This window comes from Polyergus mexicanus, unplaced genomic scaffold (genome assembly GCF_030449975.1).
Source record: "Polyergus mexicanus isolate NDT 795.1 unplaced genomic scaffold, iyPolMexi1.0 SCAF_24, whole genome shotgun sequence".
Classification (NCBI taxonomy): Eukaryota; Metazoa; Arthropoda; class Insecta; order Hymenoptera; family Formicidae; genus Polyergus; species Polyergus mexicanus.
Genome location: NW_027223344.1, coordinates 4,846,808 through 4,868,660, shown reverse-complemented (window position 1 = coordinate 4,868,660; position 21,853 = coordinate 4,846,808). Strand labels below are relative to the sequence as shown.

Below are 21,853 nucleotides of genomic sequence, written 5' to 3'. Positions count from 1 at the left end.
AGTCGACACGCTAGGTTTTAAATTCGTATCCATTCTCTCATCTGTCGTATCGTAATAAAGATTTTATATAGTCTCTTCTATAGATTCGTTCAATGTATACGAGTATACATAGTATACGCGAACAAATTTTTTTAGAGCTGCTATTGATACCCATTAAGTGTTTGGTTAAACAAAGAGAACTTTTTATCCGACAGATTCGAATATTTCGCGACACCATTGTACCGAAATATCCAAGCTTTAAAGAAAATCTGCAAGATAACTCTGGAAATAATATTTAACTGACATTTTTAATTGCGTCAAAGTTTTGTTTTGTGAAAACAAAACAAATAATCTTTTATGATAATTCTGATCGTGAGAACAGATTCTATAGAATCTATAACGATATATTTATTTGGAAAATCGCTTTATAAATAGAATCATGAATAATATACAAATATCATGAGATTAAGAAACATGATTGTTCAAACTGTGGAAATGAAATATTTGTGAAAGCAAGTTCGTACGGCAACGTAATTAAAATTAACTAATCCGACAATGAGTATATTGCGAGAGTTTCTCAAGGATTAAAGGCCAACTCTGGGGATTTACAAGGACTTTTGACTGTACGAGAAGGCAGTGTTTCAGAGAACAATCGATTGAATGGACGTAGACGATGAGTTCCTTGTTATATAGTGATGATAACATAGCGCATGCATTCCGCATATAATATTGGGTGATAAGTTCGTGCCCGATTTAAATATAAACTTCAATAGATTATATTTTAGAGATAACACTCTTATTAATCAATTATATAGTCTCCATTCTTTTCTACAATGGTTTTCCAACCATCTATAAGCTTGTCGATTCCATTTTTGAAGAAAGAACTTGGTTTTTCTTGAAAAAAGTTTCTAAGGTGGTTTTCGACAGCTTCCTCGGAATTGAGATTCTTGCTATTTAAACTATTCTACAAAGACCGGAACAGATAAAAATCTGAAGGGGCAATATCTGGAGAATATGGCGGGTGCTGCAGAATTTCCCATTGCAACTCCTGCAGTTTTCCTGCAGCTTATTCCTTTCAGTCGGGAGATGCGGCACCCACGTATCAAGCTTGGAAATGTATCCAAGCTTTTTTAAATGACGAAAAGCGGTTGAATTATCGATGTTCAGCCTCTCAGCAATATCCTCAGTTGTAATCCTTGGGTTTCTTTCCACTAAGGCATGCACAATGTCATCATCAATGCCAGAAGGCCGTCCAGAGCGGGGGGTTGATCCTCCATGTTGAAATCACCATTTCGAAATCTGCCGAACCACTTTTTGACTGTTCGGAGAGCAGGAGCGCGATCCAAATAAACGCTTTGAATATTTTTTTGTGCAATCCCAACACTCACGCCTTTCCGAAATTCATATAGCATTACATGCCGCAAATGCACCTTTCGTTCTCCATTTTTAATGATTTCTCTTATGCACAAATGGACTTATCTGAACAATGTCTGACGCTAAATTGACATAAGACAACGTCATCTATTCGGTGTAAGCAACAATTACCACATGAAAACAATAGAACTCCGCCATGCAGTAACTTAATGCCATCTATGAAAATCGGGCACGAACTTATGCAATCATCCAATATATTTTACGTTTATATAAGTAATATTTACAATATCTTAAAGTATATCATCGAACAATTCATTGTATCTAAAACAAATTTTTCCCCTGTATTTAGGTAACGGAGGACGCACGCGGACAGAATTTAAGAGTGTCGCAGGACTGTCGAGTGAAAATAATCTAAAAATACATCGATACCTCGACGGAGGATTACGGGACCGAATTCGTACAACAAAAGATAATACACGATAGTATTACGACTATAAATAAACCGAACGGAACATCGAGGGTCGCGAAGCAGCGCAAATCGTTGTACTACAATATAATACATATTGGTAGAAATCGTTTCACCTGCACGGGGAGATTTGAGAATCGAACCAAAGGATTCAATAGCTCACGTACCAGACGATCAGCGGTTACGAGTAGAAGTCCAAAGTCTTCAAAGTGTTTCATGTGTTCGATTCATGTCAGTCAATGGAGTATAAACTTTCTAATCGAATTAGAGGTCGACGCCCCTTTTGCCACGGCATTTTACCCGACTCGATCAAACAGGTTCTTTAGTGTGCCAATTTGAAGATATTGTTGTGCACGTAAACAACAAGCGAGGAGTGAGTGGTTAGGTATACACAAGTTAATACAGGAAAACTCTCGAAATTGAAATTATGCTCTTAATTGCAAATTTCGAAAGTGACCGACGAAATTCGCAAAAGCACGAGAGAATTCAATTATTTTCCTCGATTCTCAATTATAGAAAGTTCGATATAATTTTGATCTTTGAAGATATCGTCACTGATATTTTATAATATTTAAAAAAAATCACATTACGCCAATCAAACGCATAATAAAAAGCAACGGTGTAAATCTAGGATGATGTGTGTATATCCGTCTCGCGTCTTACGAGAATACTGTATGTAAAGGACAGAAAACAAGACGTTCGCAGGATGGATAAATCCAGGAGAATCGAAAAGGCTTTTACGGTAAAATGTACTCACCGCCATGTCTTCGCTCCTGTAAGCCGTGAGAGTCTGCTCGTCCTGTAAGAGAACGCAGTAACAAGGTTCCCAACATGCCTCGCCGGCGGTCTCGCCAACGCAGCATTCGGCCTCTGCGAAAGAGAAAGATGATCCCTTATGAATAACCCCGGCATATAGACGGCATCCGACGACATCCATTGGGCGTATCGTCGTCCTACGAGAGAATAAAGTCAATAGTCAAGGATAATAAACCGAGCGTCAATTAACCTTGCGAGAGATGTGGAACGCAGCAATCGTCGGTAACGGCCGATCGAATGTATCCTCCCACAAACGAATATATCGATTGCTTTTCCATAATTGCATTGTGATTATAGCTTACAAAATTACATATGGAAAAGACGTAATAATATAGCTATCTCGCGCGTTGCAAATTGAAAAAATGTAATCGCAGAATGGCATAATAATCCACAAATTGCACAGTTTCCATGTCGAAACAGAAGAAAAAGGCTGTGAAAAAGAACCTGAGATTAGCTAATATAATTTTAACTACCAAAGTTATTTTTTGTTTTTAAAATGTAAAAGATAAGTGAAAAAGCCATTTCAGTTTTCAACATTTAATTAAAATATATTTTTAAAATTAATATATATATATATATATATATATATATGTAATTTAAAATTTTAAATAAAGTTCAATGAAAATTTGCCGCGAAATAAAGTTTCGTTTCCCATTTGCTTGACAAAACTTGACTCACCCTTCAGTTTTCAATTATATAGAAATCGAAAATGATCGATGACTCGAGACATCGAAGCAAGTTACCATTTCGCCAAGTTTATCTTCGAAGTATCTATATTTTAGTTACTACATACATCCTGACTATGATTTATGACGAACCGTCCAAGATTTATGCATAGACGCGTAACAACATTATCGGGGAACACATTTCTGCCGAGATTTCTACGCTATGGAAGCATGAACGCATTCTATTTGGAAAGGAAGCGAAACATGTTTCTGGTAGCTCAGGGGAAAATTAATTCTGTCATTAGAAAGTTGTCGCTATCGTTTATATACGCGCGATACACGCGAGATACGCGGTCGATATTTGTGCGTATACATTATTTAAGAGGCTTTCCGAGTCATGATTGTCGATGCAAGTGGTACGTTTAACACACACCGTCCACAGGCGCAATGTATTGTACATCTTACAAAGTATAACACGCACACATACGCAATTCTCATCGTATGACTATGAAATAATTTCAGGAGAAACAATATGTATATTTTCGCAATTTTTTTCATACAATGATTCGCGACTAAATATTAACTACAGAAACGAATGACTTCAATCAGAGACATCGTCGCGGGCAAAGCGTCCGGATGAACCGATTTTAGTTGGCATTGTTTGACGATTGGCAACGTATTGTTTTTACGAGAATGCAGAAGCGAACGAAAAAAAAAAAAGGTAAAAGAACGAAAGATAAAAGAGCGAAGGGAGATTGGAGTACAAAGCGATGGATTTAACAAACTTTTTCAATTCCACGACGTGGAACCCCGAAAACAGAAAAGTTACTCAATATGTAGCTAAAATAATTTGACATTAAAAAAAAAAAAATCATTTTTCCATTTTTACAAAAGAATTCTAAAAACATATCCTACAATCTAAAAATACAGTTAATACAATATTTAATAATTATAATAAAATTAAGAGAAAATTTATTCTAGATTGTCTTTACGCGATTACAGCATTTTCTATCTATTTCAACCTACTTTATATGTTCCATTTCATATAATCTCATTTTTATTAATATATTGTACAAAATTGCATAGATTATTCAAACACGGATTTCACGGATTATCTCAATTAGATATAACTAAAAAAATATAATATATATTTAACGATTATTGAATGTGCGCCGCAACAACATGTTGTCGATAGCAAATGTCGATTTGTTAGCCGTCGAAGTGAAGTGAAATTGTCCATCCAGCAGAATCACGGTACTTACGGGAACTACGGAGATAACAACCGCGAGAGTATGTTTAAACAGCGACGTGCAAACGAATGGTTCGCAGAAATAAGACAAGAGGAACGCCGGCTTACACTTACATTAGGCCAGACCGCTAATAGCGGTAAACACAATGAACAGAGACGAGGGATGAAAATCTGACGACACGGCAATAATAGTAACCGTGTGTCCGGAGTAATCGGCATGTGTTTCTTACAGCAACGTAAAATGGTACACGTTGACAATTTTATGACTATTACGCACTGGCGCGTATTCTTTATTGCGTTTTATTTCTGATCATTTTTAATGATTAACCAGGTATATAAAATATGAAACTGGAATTTGCCCATAACTGGCCCTAGCTGTCAATGTAGTTACCGTCAAACCGCGTCATCGGCGCTATTTTCTTGTTTTGACATCTGATAAAGATTTTCAACTCACAACAATACAAGTTTCATACAACAGCATAGTTTTTAATAGCGTTGAACATGTCGAATTTTGTGTCTGGAAACTACGATTTGCGGACAGCATTGATTTTCTGTTACCATTTGAAGAAAACTGCTGCAGAATCGCATCGAATGCTTGTCGAAGCTTACGGTGAGCGTGCTCTTGGTAAATCACAGTGCTTTGAGTGGTTTAAAAAATTCAAAAGTGGCGATTTTGACGTGAGAAACGAAGAACGTGGAAGACCACCGAAAAAGTTTTGAAGACAGCGAATTGCAAACATTGTTGGATGAGGATGACGCTCAAACGCAACAACAACTCGATTTGAATCAAGCTTTGCGTGAAAAACGACCAGAATATCAAAAAAGGCAACGCAAAGTGATTTTGCTTCACGATAATGCACCATCATCACACACAGCAAAACCAGTCAAGGAAACGATTGAGGCGTTTAGTTGGGAAATACTTTCGCATGCGGCTTATTCACCAGACTTGGCTCCATCCGATTACTACTTATTTGCATCGATGGGACACGCACTTGCCGAGCAGCGCTTCACTTCTTACGAAAATGTACGAAAATGGCTCGATGACTGGTTTGCCTCAAAGGAGCAACAGTTTTTTTGGCGTGGCATCGACAAATTGTCAGAGAGATGGGAAAAATGTATAGCTAGCAATGGGCAATACTTGGAATAAAATATTTTTTATCATTTTCATACAATAAACGTGTATTTTCTATACAAAAATTCCGGTTTCATATTTATATACCTGGTATACACAAGTCATACCGACATATGATTGCTATTGGACGATTGGCAATTCCTGTACCGTATTGTATACTTCAATTTGCACCACGCCAACCAACGGTATTAACGATCTGGCGTATAAGTATAGATGTCCGTGAGAGAAAATCTATACGGCTGACGAGCAGTGCCGCTGTTGGTACCGTTAAGTGCTGCGGTATACTCCCGTTTACACGGATAGGTGTTAATTGCAACCAGCCGCAAGATGCATATTACGCGATTGAAAATAATAATGCTGTAAGATAATTGAGGATTAAAAAATATTAGTAACTTTTTATCGCTATCGAAAAGGTTGTAGAGTAATCAACAATACAATTTTTTTGATTTGTTTGGGAATAGTTAATTTTGATTAACTCTTACGTCCAATATTCCTTTTTTACAAGCTCACAAGGATCATAATTTATTACGATGTTTTAGAAAATTCCAAAATTTTTCTTTCAAATCGTAATTTTCTGTAATACTTTTTGATTACACAGATTTTACCTGCCCTCAGACATCGTTGGAAAATTTGTCGTATCTTTTATTTCGACGGGGATCTTTGAAGAGTTACCGTGTACATAAATCGAATAGCAGTGACGTACATACTATTATTATCAATGGGCGCTGTCGTCTTATTTTACTATTCCGTGTCTGCGATTCCGCGAATATTGAAAAATATATGTCGCAGCGAAAAAGGTATCCCTACTCCCGCGGGTACCATCGCAAAAAGTTCCTAAATCATTAGTCTCGCTTGGCACTAAATTTTTCGTTACTTCCCGCCGTCACACTTTTTTCCATAATGGAAGCCGCCGGTCCCATATTCCGCACGAGATATCGCATTACTTTTATAACCGACGAAATTGTTCGCCCTGCCTCCCATCACTCCCGGCACTTTACGGTTCTCGCGAAACTTTCGCACGAATCGCCTCCTTCTATTTTTTTTCCCCCCTCCAATATATTCCTCGGTAAAGCTCTGCACACAATTAGTTTTTTTTCTAGTATGCATTTTTTTTTCAACGTAGAAAAAAGTTTCAACGAAATGCTGTAATGAAAATTTATTAACGGAATATAATATATTTTATTAAAATTATAACTATCAATTGCAAATTTCTAAATTTGACATTCATATGCAAAATAAATAATCAATTATGTAACGATTGAAATTTTTATACGAGACATATATAAAAGAGTAGTGATTAATATAATATTAATTTTGTTAGCAAAATATTTAAATTGCCAAATGTGTAGAAAATAAATATAAAGATAGTTTAATTTTTAAAACTTTTTTTTAAACATATGAAAATTCATAAGATTAATATTAAATATATAAGAGAGAGACACACATATAAAGAAATATTTATTAAAAATTAAAAGGAAATATTTTGTAAAATATTGTTTATACTCTCGAATTTTAATTGAATTATTCTGTAAACGTATAATAAGATTTGCTAGCGAGAATTAGCAAATTGATTGAAGCACTTGAAATTTATGCAATTGTAATAGTAATTAATGATTTTCTCTTAAATGATTCAATATCATAATCCAAGATACATAATTATAATATAACATTGCGTACCCTGTTGCATGTTAATTACGATATTAATTAGCAATCGATTGTTAGCTTATCGATTATTACTGAATTTGCGAAAGCAATAGCACATTATTTTATATCCAAATTTTAAATGATAGCATAAGTTTTGACAAAATTGATTATAAGAGAAATGATTGTCAGAAAATTTTTCGATACGTTGCGTCGTTATTTCATAGCATTCGTTCTTTCTACACGAGAGTTCGATTTCATAGCGACATGAAATCGCATTGTACCAAGTTTTTCACGGAAATGATGACGTCGTCGTTGTCAACGACATCGGCGACGAAACTCTACGGATGCTGTGGAAGTTTCGTGAACTTTAAAGTACATAGTTCTCGCGAAGCAAACTGTATATATCGAAGAGAGAAGAAATAGGCGAAAATAACGAAATTCATGAAACATAAGGTAACCGAGCAATGAAAAAGGAAAGACGAGAAGAAACCAAGAACATAATACGCCTAAAAATAGAATCAAAAATAAACACAGAAAAAATAGCCGGCAATGAGAAACATCTAACGCTTTAATGGACAATAAACAGCTTTCTGTAGATTTTCTATAACGCATGAAAGATTTTTCTTACATTATTATTTTGCCTTAATAATATAAAAAAAAAGTATGATATTTTTGTCCCATATGTCTGTGGAAAAAAAAAACTATGTTTCTTAACCAAGCAATATAATCAAAAATCCAATCTATAATATTATTTAGAAAATACATTTTTTTATAATAAAAACAATAATTTTCTTTTCCCTTGAATAAAATGAATTTTCTCTGGAAATAAATTCTTTTTTTTTTCTCTAAATTATTAATTTTCTCCTTATTTCTCTCTCAGATATATTATATATATATATATGATATATACGTTTAACACAATCGACTCGCGCCAGAAGAATGATTTTCTCGATTCGACATATGGCAAGAAATTTTCTACCAAGTTTTCTGGTCGAGATCTTTGAACAGAATAACTTTATAATATCTCGTCGTAATGTATTCAAATATATTTATGACAGCCATAAATGCGAACATCGCGAAATAATATTTATACACTGATACACGCGTGGAGCGTAGTCGTTGAATCGAACTCGGAGCTACGACTTTGTACCCGGGATCTTTTATTCATTTTTCTATCGATAAATCGACATCGTGTCGTAAGATCGATATACGAAATAACGTAGATGTTTCATCTTTTTGTTCAGGAAACTAGCCTCGTAGAATCAATACGACGACGTCGCTTCAGTATCTTATGTTTCATTGTAACCGAAAGACACGAGTTTATTCTACAACGAGATTACGATAATGCATTATCGATAGTCGACCAGATTTTTTTTTTGCAAATTCTTTACGGTCTAAAATTTTCGCAAAGTGCCGTATCGTAAATATCGCAATTTAAGAAAGAAAAAAAAATCTGATTTAATTTTTTGACGAGAAAGATGCTAATTGTTCTAACTGATACTATGGTGTATAAATTATTAATATAGTATTAATGTCTTACAATATAATTTGTAAGAGATATATATTGTATTATCAAAATTCTTATGATGCTACAAATAGCAAACACATGCACACACATATCAATATGTCCTGCAAATTTTAATTCCGCTCTTGATGTTCTTTTCCTATAAGAGTTAAAGGAACGTTTCTTTGCGCAAATACATTGGATTATTCATGTCTCATAACGTAAATCTCATACATCAACATCATAAATCACACTTCGCTAACAAATCTCGACGTTTTACAGTTACCTTCCGCGTGTGAGCGCCTGATCTTTGCGAATGTTATTTCGTTACATTGTCATGACGTTGTTTCCTCGATAGAGCGCTATTTCCGCGTCAATCTCGCAAGGTCTTCGCATCTACATAACCAGCCGGTCACTTCGAATGCCGAAGATCCCGAGAGAAATGGAGAATAAAATATTAGATATATGCGCACCCAGCAGACGAGTGAACCATTCTTCCGCGAGCAGGGCAAAAAGAAATGGAACGTCGTAATAAAAATTGGAAATATTCCGCCATCGTCTATCCTCGGGTCTTTTCTTTCTTCTTGCAGCAGCACGTGCTGAATCTGTGCCGCTTCTTTGCATTTTTCTCCGCCGAATCACATATATGTGCACCCTGCATTCCCGCGGGACTCCCCGCAATAAATTCCAACTTCTGCGTATTCTATTCCAATCCGTCTATTTTGAATGCGGTCGCGTCGCTCCCGACGTTCTCCCGGCTGTTTTTGGCAAAGAGATTAGGCTTCCAGCGTGAAAAAATTCATACAAAAGGGAAAGCGAGCGGACGAAATTTTTGTAAATATAAAATAAAAGATCATATTATTCAGTAACTACAATATAATGCATATTTTCTCTTTGCCAAAACTAGTGTACATCTCTTATAGAAAAAATAATAAACTATCTCTCTCTGTGGATCTTATTATGAAATGATAATAATTTACAATCTGCTAAGTTTCATTTTAATTATTATGATGAATTGATTTTGTTGCCATATAATTGTTACTTTTCGCCATCTTGCCCTTTCCACTTATTTGTACATATCATTATTCTTGGAAGGGTTTTATTGTATTTCCCAAGAGCAGAACAAATATCCCCGTCTCTACGTAGTTATATCTACCCAACGCGGAAAGTGTAAATCGCTTAATTTTCACCCTCTCGCTCGTTCACTTAATATTCCATATCCGGTTTTAAAAAGTCCGCTGCGGGCGTCTCGAGAGCGCGCGCACGTCTCTACGATCGTATTTGGGAACGTAAAGACGGATGAGGGATGGATACTAGACGGAGACGCGGGAAGCATCCTCCTCCGTGCTCGTCACCCTCTCGAGATGAAGTTCTCACGTGCAAGAGTTACGGAAGAGGCACGACATCCAGAGAGTCGCGCTTGTTGCGAATGGAAAGTACTCGTATATCGCGCACCAATTTAATCCGCCGAGTAAATTAAGAGAACGTCACGCGCGCCTTCGTTGCTCATTTAACGAGGCCGAATTCAATCAGATCAGATGCGGTTTTTTTTTTTGTGGCGACATGCGGTCTCGCTAATCGTATTTGCATGATGCAATGACGAGAGCGCAGAAATGCGGGAAGGGAGAACCGAATCAAGTATGAGAAAGACAGAGAGAGTGCACTCGAAACGATGTTGCGAGATAAAAACCACGCGAGAAAAACGAGGAATGTCGAGAGGATGTCGCGCAAGTAGCATAAATAATTGTATAATACCCGTATTCATAGTCCGTCCTTGAGGAATAAGGATTCCTTGTTCCTCGTTCCACGTTTCATAAACTTTCCTTGACCGAACAAGAAATCTTATTGGCTCCCTTATCTCAAGGAAGGTCACGAGCTTCCTCGAGGAGTGATGCGACCATTTTAGCAGACGATACGCAGAATATAACCAAATATAACCTCCAAAAGTTAGTTTCGTTACATTTGTGGTTTTGTGGTTATTTGTTGTCGCGCTCTCAAACTGAAAGTGTATAAAGGAAAAAGGGATAATGGACAATGAATTTTTAAATGATTCTGACGATGGATTTGAAGACGAAAATCCAGAGAATCGGATTCTGTGGCGGATTCCGAAAAGATACATTCGCGATTGGGAAAATCCCGTGGAATTTTTTGAAGATACGAAAAAGTTTTCATATGTATTATATGAAATTAGTTGCAGGCAGCATAAAACGGTGCTGCCTCCAGTCGGTCACTAAAAATCCCTAAAATATTCCTTCCTTCTGAAAGGGAGACTCGAGGTCCATCCATGAAACAAGGTGGCCTTGCAGATTCAAGGAATCCTTCATGGAGGCTTCCTCCGTCCTTAAAATAAGGAAGGACTATGAATACGGGTATAAGAGTGCGAGATTTTAAAATATTAGAAGATACGCATGCGTCGTGATATTATTTACACACTTTTATAATTGGTATAATTTGCAGATTATGTTTGAAAATTTTGCAAGGATTGTCAAATGTCATCGGTAAATAAAAAAGATCATCATTTACTAATATCTTAATAAAACTTGACTTGTAGCTGGTCGTAACGTACGCATGTCGCAATGTCAACTGTAACCTTTGCAGCGCGAGAAGGGAAGATAGAAAGGTGACACGTGAGAAGTCCTCCAGCCTTCCTACGGCTACCGGAAGCAGAACGAGTTCTCTCTCTGTCGCGAGAGAACAGCCAAGACGAAAAGGCGTGAAGTCTATCCGTGCGCGCACGCGCTTCTATCTCGAGTCGAGATTATTTCTGCGGTTCTCATTAGGCTCACGTCGGGCTCGGATAGTTCATTACTGGCGATCTTATCTGTGACCCGTTCTTTCGCAAAAAAAACTCTTCCTCTCTCCTCTTCGCAATCGTTATCCTATACTATGCGCTCGCGTTCCGATTTTCCGTATTTTTCTTGCGAAAAGATAAATTACGTATACATGATACGATATACTGTTCTTTCGCCTTTTTAATTGATAAGCGCGATATACGCAAACACACGTCGTCATCAAACGGTTACATCGGTAATAAAGGCAGGTGCGGCGAATTGTGAGATCGGAGCAAAGCTGTATTACAATCATTACGTCATTGGATCGATGCCAAGAGCGCATAACATATAAATTGTTACATGAGAATGAGGTTACGACGTGCATGCCGTTCCAGGAATTAGTTCAATCTCATTTACATAGAGCGCAATCGACCATAATCGTACAAAATCTATAGAAGCCGGTCATGAATTGCTTCGCAGCTTAAAAGTTGATTTTTCAATTTTTCCGTTTTATCGCCAATCGATATTTCTACTGTCAAAATTTTAAATAATTTATATTGTTCGAATAATCTGTATGTTTAAAAAATAATTCTGTAATATTACGCGTGTTACAATTTATCATATTATCGAAAATTATTATTGTTAAAAGGGTTAAGAGGGCTATATATAAAAATTTATTTGAAAATCACAATAAAATTATTTTTTTTTCCTCCTACAAAAAAGCTTCGAATTTTTTTTTGTGTTTCTTATTTCAAAATAAATAAAAGTATTAAAAATCTTTTTATTTTATTTATAGATATGATTTTCAATTTTTAATCCTCAAGTCAGATTTGAATATTAAATTTGATTTTAATATCTTTTAGCAATCTTAATAATAATAGATTAGTATTATAGCTTTCATACGCTGAATTGATAATTAAAGGATCTTTCCATAGGAATAATCAGTCAATAGTGAGCAACGTGATACTTTTCAATAACATGCAACATAGCCTTTATGAATGAACTGGCTTCTGGCTTTATTTCCTTAAGACCTTTCGGATAAATTATCGGTTCATCGGTCTGTAAACAGTGTCCATGCCAGACAGAGGCGAGCCAAACAGATTTCATCTGTCGCCTCGTACTAGAGAAGTCGCTTCCAATAAAAGGTCTTCTGAGTCGTTCACAAAGGTGTCTATCGCTCTCAAAAGGCTACCTTTTCTCCGATCATCTGCGTTTCTTTCCCTCGATCCGTCTCTTCGAACGATTCGATATCAAATCGCTCGTCGTTACAATAGCAGTTGAAAGGGTAGAAGAACGAGAGCCCCGTTTAATCAATCAGCGTATTACGTGTAAAAAGTAAAAGAAGAAAAAACCATATGATATATAATGCACAATATAAAAAAAGATTTATACTTATCTATTAATTTGTTTCAATTTTTATATATCTGTCATTCTATCAGGAAAATCTTTTTGCAGATAAAAAATTCCGAAAGCTCTTTCCGATATTCTTTATTTTAAAGTGTATAGTGTTATCATAAGTAATTAATGATATAGACAAAGAAATGTCTCGAAATAATCGAATTACGAATGATCCATTTATTAAAAATGTGATTCTTTTAGGAATGAAAAGAACTTGCAGCTTGAAGAACGTTTGAATTCGATCTTTATCTTTTAATCGTCTCTTTTAATCATCTCTAACAATATTAGTTGTACTTCCCCCCTTGAGCTCTCTCTTTGAGTTTTTCTTAACTTTCATAACTTCCTTACTTCGTGTAAAAATGAAAGTAAGACCGGAATTGACTCGACATACAGTGCTCTCTTTCTATCCGATCCCTTATCAAGAAACTTAATTCCACGCTGACTGCGCCCCGCCTTGGAATTCGCGGCAGACTAGAGGGAGAAATCGAGGAATACTAATTCCGTTAGTAAACTTCGGATGACTTCGCCTCTCTCTCTCTCTCTCTCTCTCTCTCTCTGTCTCTCTCTCTCTCTCTCTCGTCGTTTCGCATTTCGAGCCGACAAGCTAGCACAATTCCTTTAATTGTCAGTCCCAATTGTTACGAATACTCGGAATATATTCTATATCGTGCAACCTCGAGAAAATTTCTGTTGGTTTTTGCCTTTACACAAAAGGCTATAAATATGTAAAAATTATTAATACCTTAATATATATAATGTTTAAACATATATATATATATGCACGATAAGATAGTACATTATTTACAAACAAAGGGAAAGAAAAAGATCAAACAAGAAGGAGAAATCATATAAAAATTATTATACAATTCAAGAACTCACTGATATTATTCTATAAAATTTACAGATTAAAAAGAAAATATTTAACAAGAAGGATAAATTAATGTACGCTGATGTAAAGATCGAAATGTGTTCCGATATTTATGAGTATTCGAGGATAATTATTTTCATCAATTTAGCATATTGATTAGCAGCAAAAACAAGGAAAAGGGTGTCCGCTACAGACGATATTTGCTACCAGCCAGTCAAAACATCTAGTATAATCGGAACGTCGAACCCGAACAATTTCCTGGTTTTAATGAAACCGACATCGACGAATGCGATGCGTTCATTTCGCGTAATTAATTTCTGTCGCGCCATAAATTCAAGCTATATTTCACTCCAAAACTCGCACTCGTATTTGTATTATATTTAAGAAATAGAACGAGAATTTCGATAGAGAAAAATTATTTTGTTAAATTAGACAATTAGAATAAAAAAAAAAAAAAAAAAAACCTTCTAAAGCACAGTCGGTATAAGTTTGGCGACTAAATTATTCTTGACAAAAATTTATAGAAAATTTTTTTTTAATTTAAACTTATTAATGATTTTATATCTTAGGAGTGAAAATTAAAAATCGATAAAATATAATCCCGCGAAATATAATGTCAGATATATAAATCGATCATTTTGTAATTAATCGTGGAAATTATGAGACAATTAATTTTGAATCGTTCAAACATTCTTTGAAAATTTTCCTATAACACGATGGAGGTGTTCGTTCGAACAGATAGTGCATTTAAATAAATAAATAAACGACTGCGAATTTTTTCTAACTACGTGATCCGTACGACTGCGGCTGACACTTCCATTAAAAGAGAGAATTCGTTGCATCTGCAATGACAGAACAGGTGAACAGGCTCTACTGCACTACGGCAGCAATGAGAAGTTAAGTCAATCGTGTATATAATAGAACGCGGATATTTCTTGCTCCCAGCTGATTTATTCAACTTGCATGGCCAATCTTTATTTGTAAGTTCGCCGACATGCAGACGATAGTGATTCAATATTTCTACGTGTGTTTATTTATTTTATAGTGGAAAATATTTTTCTATAAATTTAATGTAATATAATTGTATAAATTTAGTGGTATTTAATTAGAAATAAACAAAAATTTATTTAAAAATTAATTCATAAAGAGTTGAGTGTATGTAAATACGCTTAAAAAAAAATATGAATATATATAATAAAAATGGAACCACTAATCTATCACAAATAATCTTAGAAATTTAAATATCCAAGTTACTGGATTAATTCAACTGTATTCAGATATATTGTTAGATGTCAAGTAATTTAGTATAATGGATATTACGAAAAAAAAGTAAAAGTAAAATTGATTCATAAATTTTTCAATAATATCTATCTTTTCACAGTTCAATTTCCGTTTAAACTCTCTATTGCTGCAAAAGAGAAAGAAGATAACGTTATTCACGATCTTCCAGTAGACCGTAAAGGAAATCGATTCGATGAATGGAATATTCAAGGTTACCGTAAAATATTATAATCCTCTCTTTTTCTTTCAATAATACAATTTACTTTTTATAAATAAAATACTAAATTTTTTTTTTCCAAAGTGTGATAATTTTACATCGTATTTCCGCGTACAAATTACTTGTTGATTCAAAACAGTTCTGAATTTTTCGCGGAATGATGTATATCGCAATGCCACGGTCGATTGATCAAGATACATCGTATCGATATTTTTAATTATCCGCACGAGTGATTTCACTGATGATCTCCTCATCGGATACCGAGCCGACTTATAACAAGAAGCACTCTTCGGATATTTCACACAGAGATATGGCTCTCACAATAACTCAATCTACGCGCACCATACGCGGAAACAGCCTACTCTAAGCTGGACTAATGGAATTGGCGCAGTCATTTGGACGGCGCGACGTTCTCTCGTTATCCGGGCAGCCTCGCAAAACGATCTTTTTCTCAATTTTCCAACACTACATTGAATTATAACGGAGAAAGTACAATTTCATCAAACTATAAATATTGTACATAAAAGATTATGTAAAAGAGCACGAAAAGTCACAAGAACGCGGCAAAAATTAAATTGCAACGGATATAAAATGGTACATCGGCGTTTACAACGAGATGAAAGGTACTTCTCCGAAATGAAATAACTTCCGAAATTCTAGAAGAAATATATAGAGTCTAAAGTCCTAGATCCGCATTCGTAATATTAAGCATTTGAGTTTTTATAGATAAAAATTATTTTAATTAAGAAAAATTAAAAATTAAAAAAATATTTATCTCTCCGAAAGAGCACAATCTTAAAGTTTTTATTTTCAGGATAAATCTTTCAACTTTCACATTTTCTAAATAATTATCCGTGCCTCCTTATATCAGTTTCTACTTCTCTCAGCCTTTCTGATATACGTTCACCCGCAACGGATTCCCGCGCGTATCGAAGATACATGCTCATCTCTACTCTTCCGTATCGTTTCGCAAAAGGCCCCCGTCCATCGTTTCTTATCCTTAACAAAAGCCCCATAAATTCAGCGTCCGTCATGCTGAGAATATGAACGGGACAGGGTCGAGGAACAAATCGTAGAAAGCGATCACCTAACGATTGCCTCGCATCGATACGTGACGGAGCAAGATCGCGCGGGCACTTTCCCACGTGAGAATCAGCCCCGAGTCAGTTGGCGAGCGAGCCTCGTCTTCCTTTTCGCTAGGCTTAAACGTGCATGCGAAAATGCTGCGTAGAAGCGGGCACCCGGAGGACGACGTTGCATGCCGCAACGTGTGTTTACGTCGACGAGAACAGCGGCAACGCGCGATAGTGGATTCTCCTCACGCGGTCAGTTAGCGTAAGCGGGTAATGGAACCCGTAGAGAGAAGAAAGCAGGACGGAAGACAGCCCGCGGTAGAAACCACCGCGCCGCATCGCGTCGCGACTCATTTACCTACATCGATTTATTGCGACGAGGATAGATAGAGATTATATCTGCGAGCGGGATCTCTGTCGGCATTATTATATCCGCGCGCGGTGGATCGCGATTTAATTGATCTACGCCGCGAATCGATCTCGTAACATTCTTCTTCTTCTTCTATTTTTTGGCAAGGAACAGAGTACATCTCCGTTCATTCTGCCATCTCAACTTGGTTTACGAGGACGAGAACACTGCGCATGCGCGCCAAAGCAAGACTCCAATTCGTCGAGTCAAATCGAAATGTTATTCAAGCGTAGGTAGGAAACAAATAGGTATTAAATAGATTAATATATGATAAACTAATATAGGTATTGGATAGGATAATATATGATAAACCAATATAGGCATTATTATAGGATAATGTGTGAAAACCTCTTTTTGGGTCATATGGAAGGATGGGACCCGAGCGGAATCGAACCTGGAATCTTTCGATTACCAGTCTGCGACTCTACGCCCGGCGCCACGCATCGCCCCCATGATCTCGTAACAGTTTCTCTTCCTCTTGTCCCTTTTCCCTTCCATCTCCATCCGATCGCCCACGGCGGGGCAGAAGATCTCGAATCCTCCTCTACTTCGTCTACGTTGCGTCTATAAATCTATACCACGCTACGCCGCTCAGAGCGACGATTTTCTGTTTAAGCGCGGCGAACACGAACATGGAGTTTCGCTTTCGGGAAAAGATAGCGCCTTGTTAGATTAATAATCAGCAATTTGTGCACACGCCGGAAAAACTCTGCCGTCGTCTTTTGCTTATGAATCAGCTGTAAAGTGTGATGGATCGAATAATGGCAAAGCGGGCGGTATCTATTATTGTACATCTTGAGAAATAGACTAGATACGATAACGTCACCTTTTTCTTAATTAACATTTCTAAAAAAAATAATTAGCAGTAATTGTGATTACTTTTCTTTCCATTAAACATATCATAGTGTGCTTCAAAATTAATTTAATTAATTTAATAATCATCTAAAACCAGAAAATCGCACTCTTTTTTTTATTTAAATGATATATATATATATGCATTAAAAAAAAACAAAGAGAGCAAGAGATATATATATATATATATATATATATATTCATGCAACGCTTATTTTCATCCCCAGCCTCTAGCTTCGATATAGGTTTCACGAATTGCGAGTTAACATTTCGCACCCATTCACGTTGACGCACGACAGCCGCGTTCACCCAGCCTACCAGTTAATAATGCTATGCACCCAATTATCTTTATGACATGACGTCAAGGTGCGTGTCATCCAGGGCGTCATAGTAAAATTCCCAACTAGGCAAAATCCCCAGAAAATCTTGACAGGCGGTTTCACTCGGCGGTCGACAGCCGTCTAATCCGAATGTAAAAAGCGTTCGTACACGCGGCGAACGAAACGCGTTATTATACTTGACTGAGCACGCGCATAAATGTATCGCGTGAGATAAATCGAGATAATAAACGGGGCGAGGAACAATAAATATGAAAATATAACAACTTTATAATGTCACGGTCATGAAACTTAATACCGCGATAATATAAACGTAAACATATCGATAAAAGTCCCAATAGTAATGGAAATTTCTATCGACGGAATTTTCTATCGCGTCACATTCCAGAAAGAGATCACATTTACATAAATTAGAAATATTTTATAACACGTATAACATATCAAGCATATAACGTAAAATGACCATTTTAATGCATGTATGGTATGCGAGTAAATATTTAAAAAACTATTGTAAAGAAAAAATGTCGGTTGATGATGAAGGAACATCGTGGCCTTTCTCTTTCCATATAAATGAGTTAATACTATTATCTCAATAACGCGCACCCACAATATAATATACGATTACCTCACTCGATTAAATTACTTCATTATTTCTACGATGCGTGATATCGAAACGCGTATCCGGCGCGCGTCGAGGTAAATTTCTTACCGAGAAGATCCGAAGAAAATCTTGATGGGCGTTTTTTCATCCCGTTGTTCCCACCCACGCAAAAATTAAAAGCGTTAAAATATTTAAAAAAAAAAAAAATGGCGAATACGTGGGATAAAATTCTTTTCGTATTAAATAACGATATAATTCTCAAAATGAATCAAAATACTTATTTCAATAATAGACCATTATATCTGCATATATCTAAAATAATTTATAGTTATATCCACGTTTTCCAAATTACAAAATACATAAAAAATATGAATATGGATGTAAATAATCAAATATATTAAATAATATAAGGATATAAAAATAGGACCGAAGAGATAAAGTTTTATCTTATATATATATATGTTTGACAGTTAAGCAAAAACGTGGACAATAACTATAAAATACTATATATTTTTCCACTGTGAATAACAATATGTCATGTTTTTAAGAGAAAAGCGCGGCGAAACGCGACTGTCTCTTCGCATAAACAAGTTAATAGTATCGGCTTAATAATAATCCCGTATATAATGCATACATTACCCGGTTTTCTGCGATCCGTCTCGGATAAATTACCCAATCGCCCTCCGCGGCATGGCGTCAAGATGTATATCCCCGGCGTCAAGGTAAAGTCGCCTACCAAGTGTACACGCAAAAAAGGCTTGACGGCCGTTTAACTTCGCGGTCCGCGCCCACACGCGCAATTGCGCGATTAAGGCGAATTTATACGGCTCATTCTCCGGATAATGCAAAATGCACGCGTTGAATAAATGAGCTCTTTTTCTAACGCGTTGCGCGAGGTGCATTGCCCGACAAAATTTTATTGTATGTAATTCAATTTAATGCGATTTTTGTAATTTTGAGAAAAAATCGAAGGAAAATACAATTAATTATATGGATGCTGATTAAAAAAAAAAAAAAATCATAATTTCTCTATATAATATGTGTAAAATTATATTAATTATAATTTATTTTATATTTGCTTACAATACAAATCTAACGCGCGAAATAAAATCTTTTCTTCCGAAGCGTAAAATGAATTTACTGTCTTTGTAGAAACAGAGAGTACTCTTCGCGTCAGAGATCATTCAGAATGATGGTGAAAAGTTAATGGTATATAGATGCACTTTAATTATAATTCAATTTTAATCTTGGCCGAGATGAATTCGCCATAATAAATCACGGACGAGAATAGTCCCTTTCGGCGCGAGCTATTGTATGTGTTAATGGCAATTATGCAAAAGATAGCAATTGGCCTATGGAGCGTGAAATAATGATGCAAGTTGCATATTAGCCGAGAGACGGGATCCTGAATCTTGACTCGAGCCCACTCGTGGTGGCGCCAAAAAAGATATCGCTTTAATACCTTATCTGAGCACAAAGAGAGAGAAAACACGAACACGTGTTAGTCGGAACGAATGTGATACACAATGCTTCTGTATCTACCATATATCTTTCGGTTTTCAATCTCGATCTCCGAGAATTTTCCTACAAATTATGAATCTAATTTTTAAAAAGAGCGACATTCTTAGAGAAAAAAATATCGACAAGAATTTTTAAGTTTTAAGATTACGAAAATTGTTCTTTTCTTTCACGCGATAAAATAATATAACATTAATAAAATAATGATAAGAGAATATATATATATATATATATATATATATATATATATATATATATATATATATATATATATATTTATCAATACAAGAGCAAAGAGAAAAGAAGCTAAAGAGTCATCTCAATTTTCTTCTTCTTCTATTTTTGGCAAGGAACAGAGTACATCTCCGTTCATGCTGCCAGAGAGCCATCTCAACTTAGTTTACGAGGACGAGAACACTGCGCATGCGCGCCAAAGCAAGGCTCCAATTCGTCGAGTCAAATCGAAATGTTATTCAAGCGTAGGAAGGAAAAACTAATATAGGTATTGGATAGGACAATATATGATAAACCAATATAGGCATTATATAGGATAATGTGTGAAAACCTCTTTTTGAGTCATATAGGAGGATGGGACCCGAGCGGAATCGAACCTGGAATCTTTCGATTACGCCTGCGATTCTACGCCCGGCGCCACGCATCGCCCCCCTCAATTTTCTTGAAATAATTTTACGCATCGTGACTCGCAATCGCTTCAGAGACCTGGCGAGATTTCTGAAGGAAGGCAAAGGGGGATATATTGTATATCGTGCAGGCACATCTTACCGCAGTAATGGACCAAAATGTGAAGAGTTCCAGCGTAGATGCGGCTGTCGCACCAGGAAGCAGCGTCGACCTGCGGCTCGAAAAGAGAGAGGTCGAGACCCTCCATGTCGCTCTCGCCGCAGGAATCGCTTAGGGGTTCGAAATTGCCCCCGTTGGCCCCCTCGTTCTCATTCACCAGCTCCTCGGAGAGGTTCTCGCCGCCGCCTCCGCGGCATCGTCGCGTCGATGACATTTTCAGGCCAATGCTTCTCCCGCGCGAAAACTACGAGATCTTCTTCTCCCCGCGTTCCCCCCGCTGACCGCTTAATAAGTCTCGCGATGCATGATTCACTCGGTGAAACGCCCAACTTTTCTCACGAAGATATATCCCACGTGCAGCATCGATTCCTCCACGGATTCCTCCTCGCCCCCCTCCTTTTTATCGTCGAAACTCGCGTCCCCGCACACCTTCGCGCACTGTGAATCTCACCTTTTCATTTCACGGTAACTCGCATTCGCTCGTCTAGGAAGAATCGGTTTGAATCTTTCGCGTGTTGAAAATGATATTCTCCAATATGCAATGTGAGATATACCGAGCGTCCCACGTTCCCCGCGTCAAATTTTAATGACGGATTTTCTTCGACAAACTTGAATTCAACCTCTCTCTCTCTCACTTTGTAAAATATTTAATGTAAAAAATTTTAATAATTTATATTAAATGATTTTTCATAAAAAAAAAGGTTCAAATTTATAAAAAAAAAAAATCTTGTCAAAAATCAGACACGCTAAAAAAGACCGAACAACGAAATGTAAAAAGTTTCTTTAGATTAAGTACAATATATCAAGTGTTTGTTAAAATTTAAGTTCCCACCGCGTTCATCTTTTTATTACGCTAATCTGCCTTCTACCATTTAATCAGAATTAGCTGCAGTTCTT

At 36.3% G+C, this 21,853-nt stretch overlaps 1 protein-coding gene across 3 annotated transcripts in view; it reads right to left on the bottom strand.

The window, feature by feature from the left end:
- The window catches only part of Raskol (Ras GTPase-activating protein raskol), a 201,709-nt gene extending 180,123 nt beyond the window's left edge, over positions 1–21,586 (bottom strand). For all 3 annotated transcript variants that reach the window (XM_070313501.1, XM_070313503.1, XM_070313504.1), the window contains exons 1-2: positions 20,939–21,586; positions 2,577–2,689 (exon numbers count right to left, since the gene is read on the bottom strand). In XM_070313501.1, the coding sequence (XP_070169602.1) occupies positions 2,577–2,689; positions 20,939–21,170 (345 nt within the window). In that variant the 5' untranslated portion in view covers positions 21,171–21,586. The remainder of the gene's footprint in view (positions 1–2,576; positions 2,690–20,938) is intronic.
- Positions 21,587–21,853: the final 267 nt, after the last annotated feature.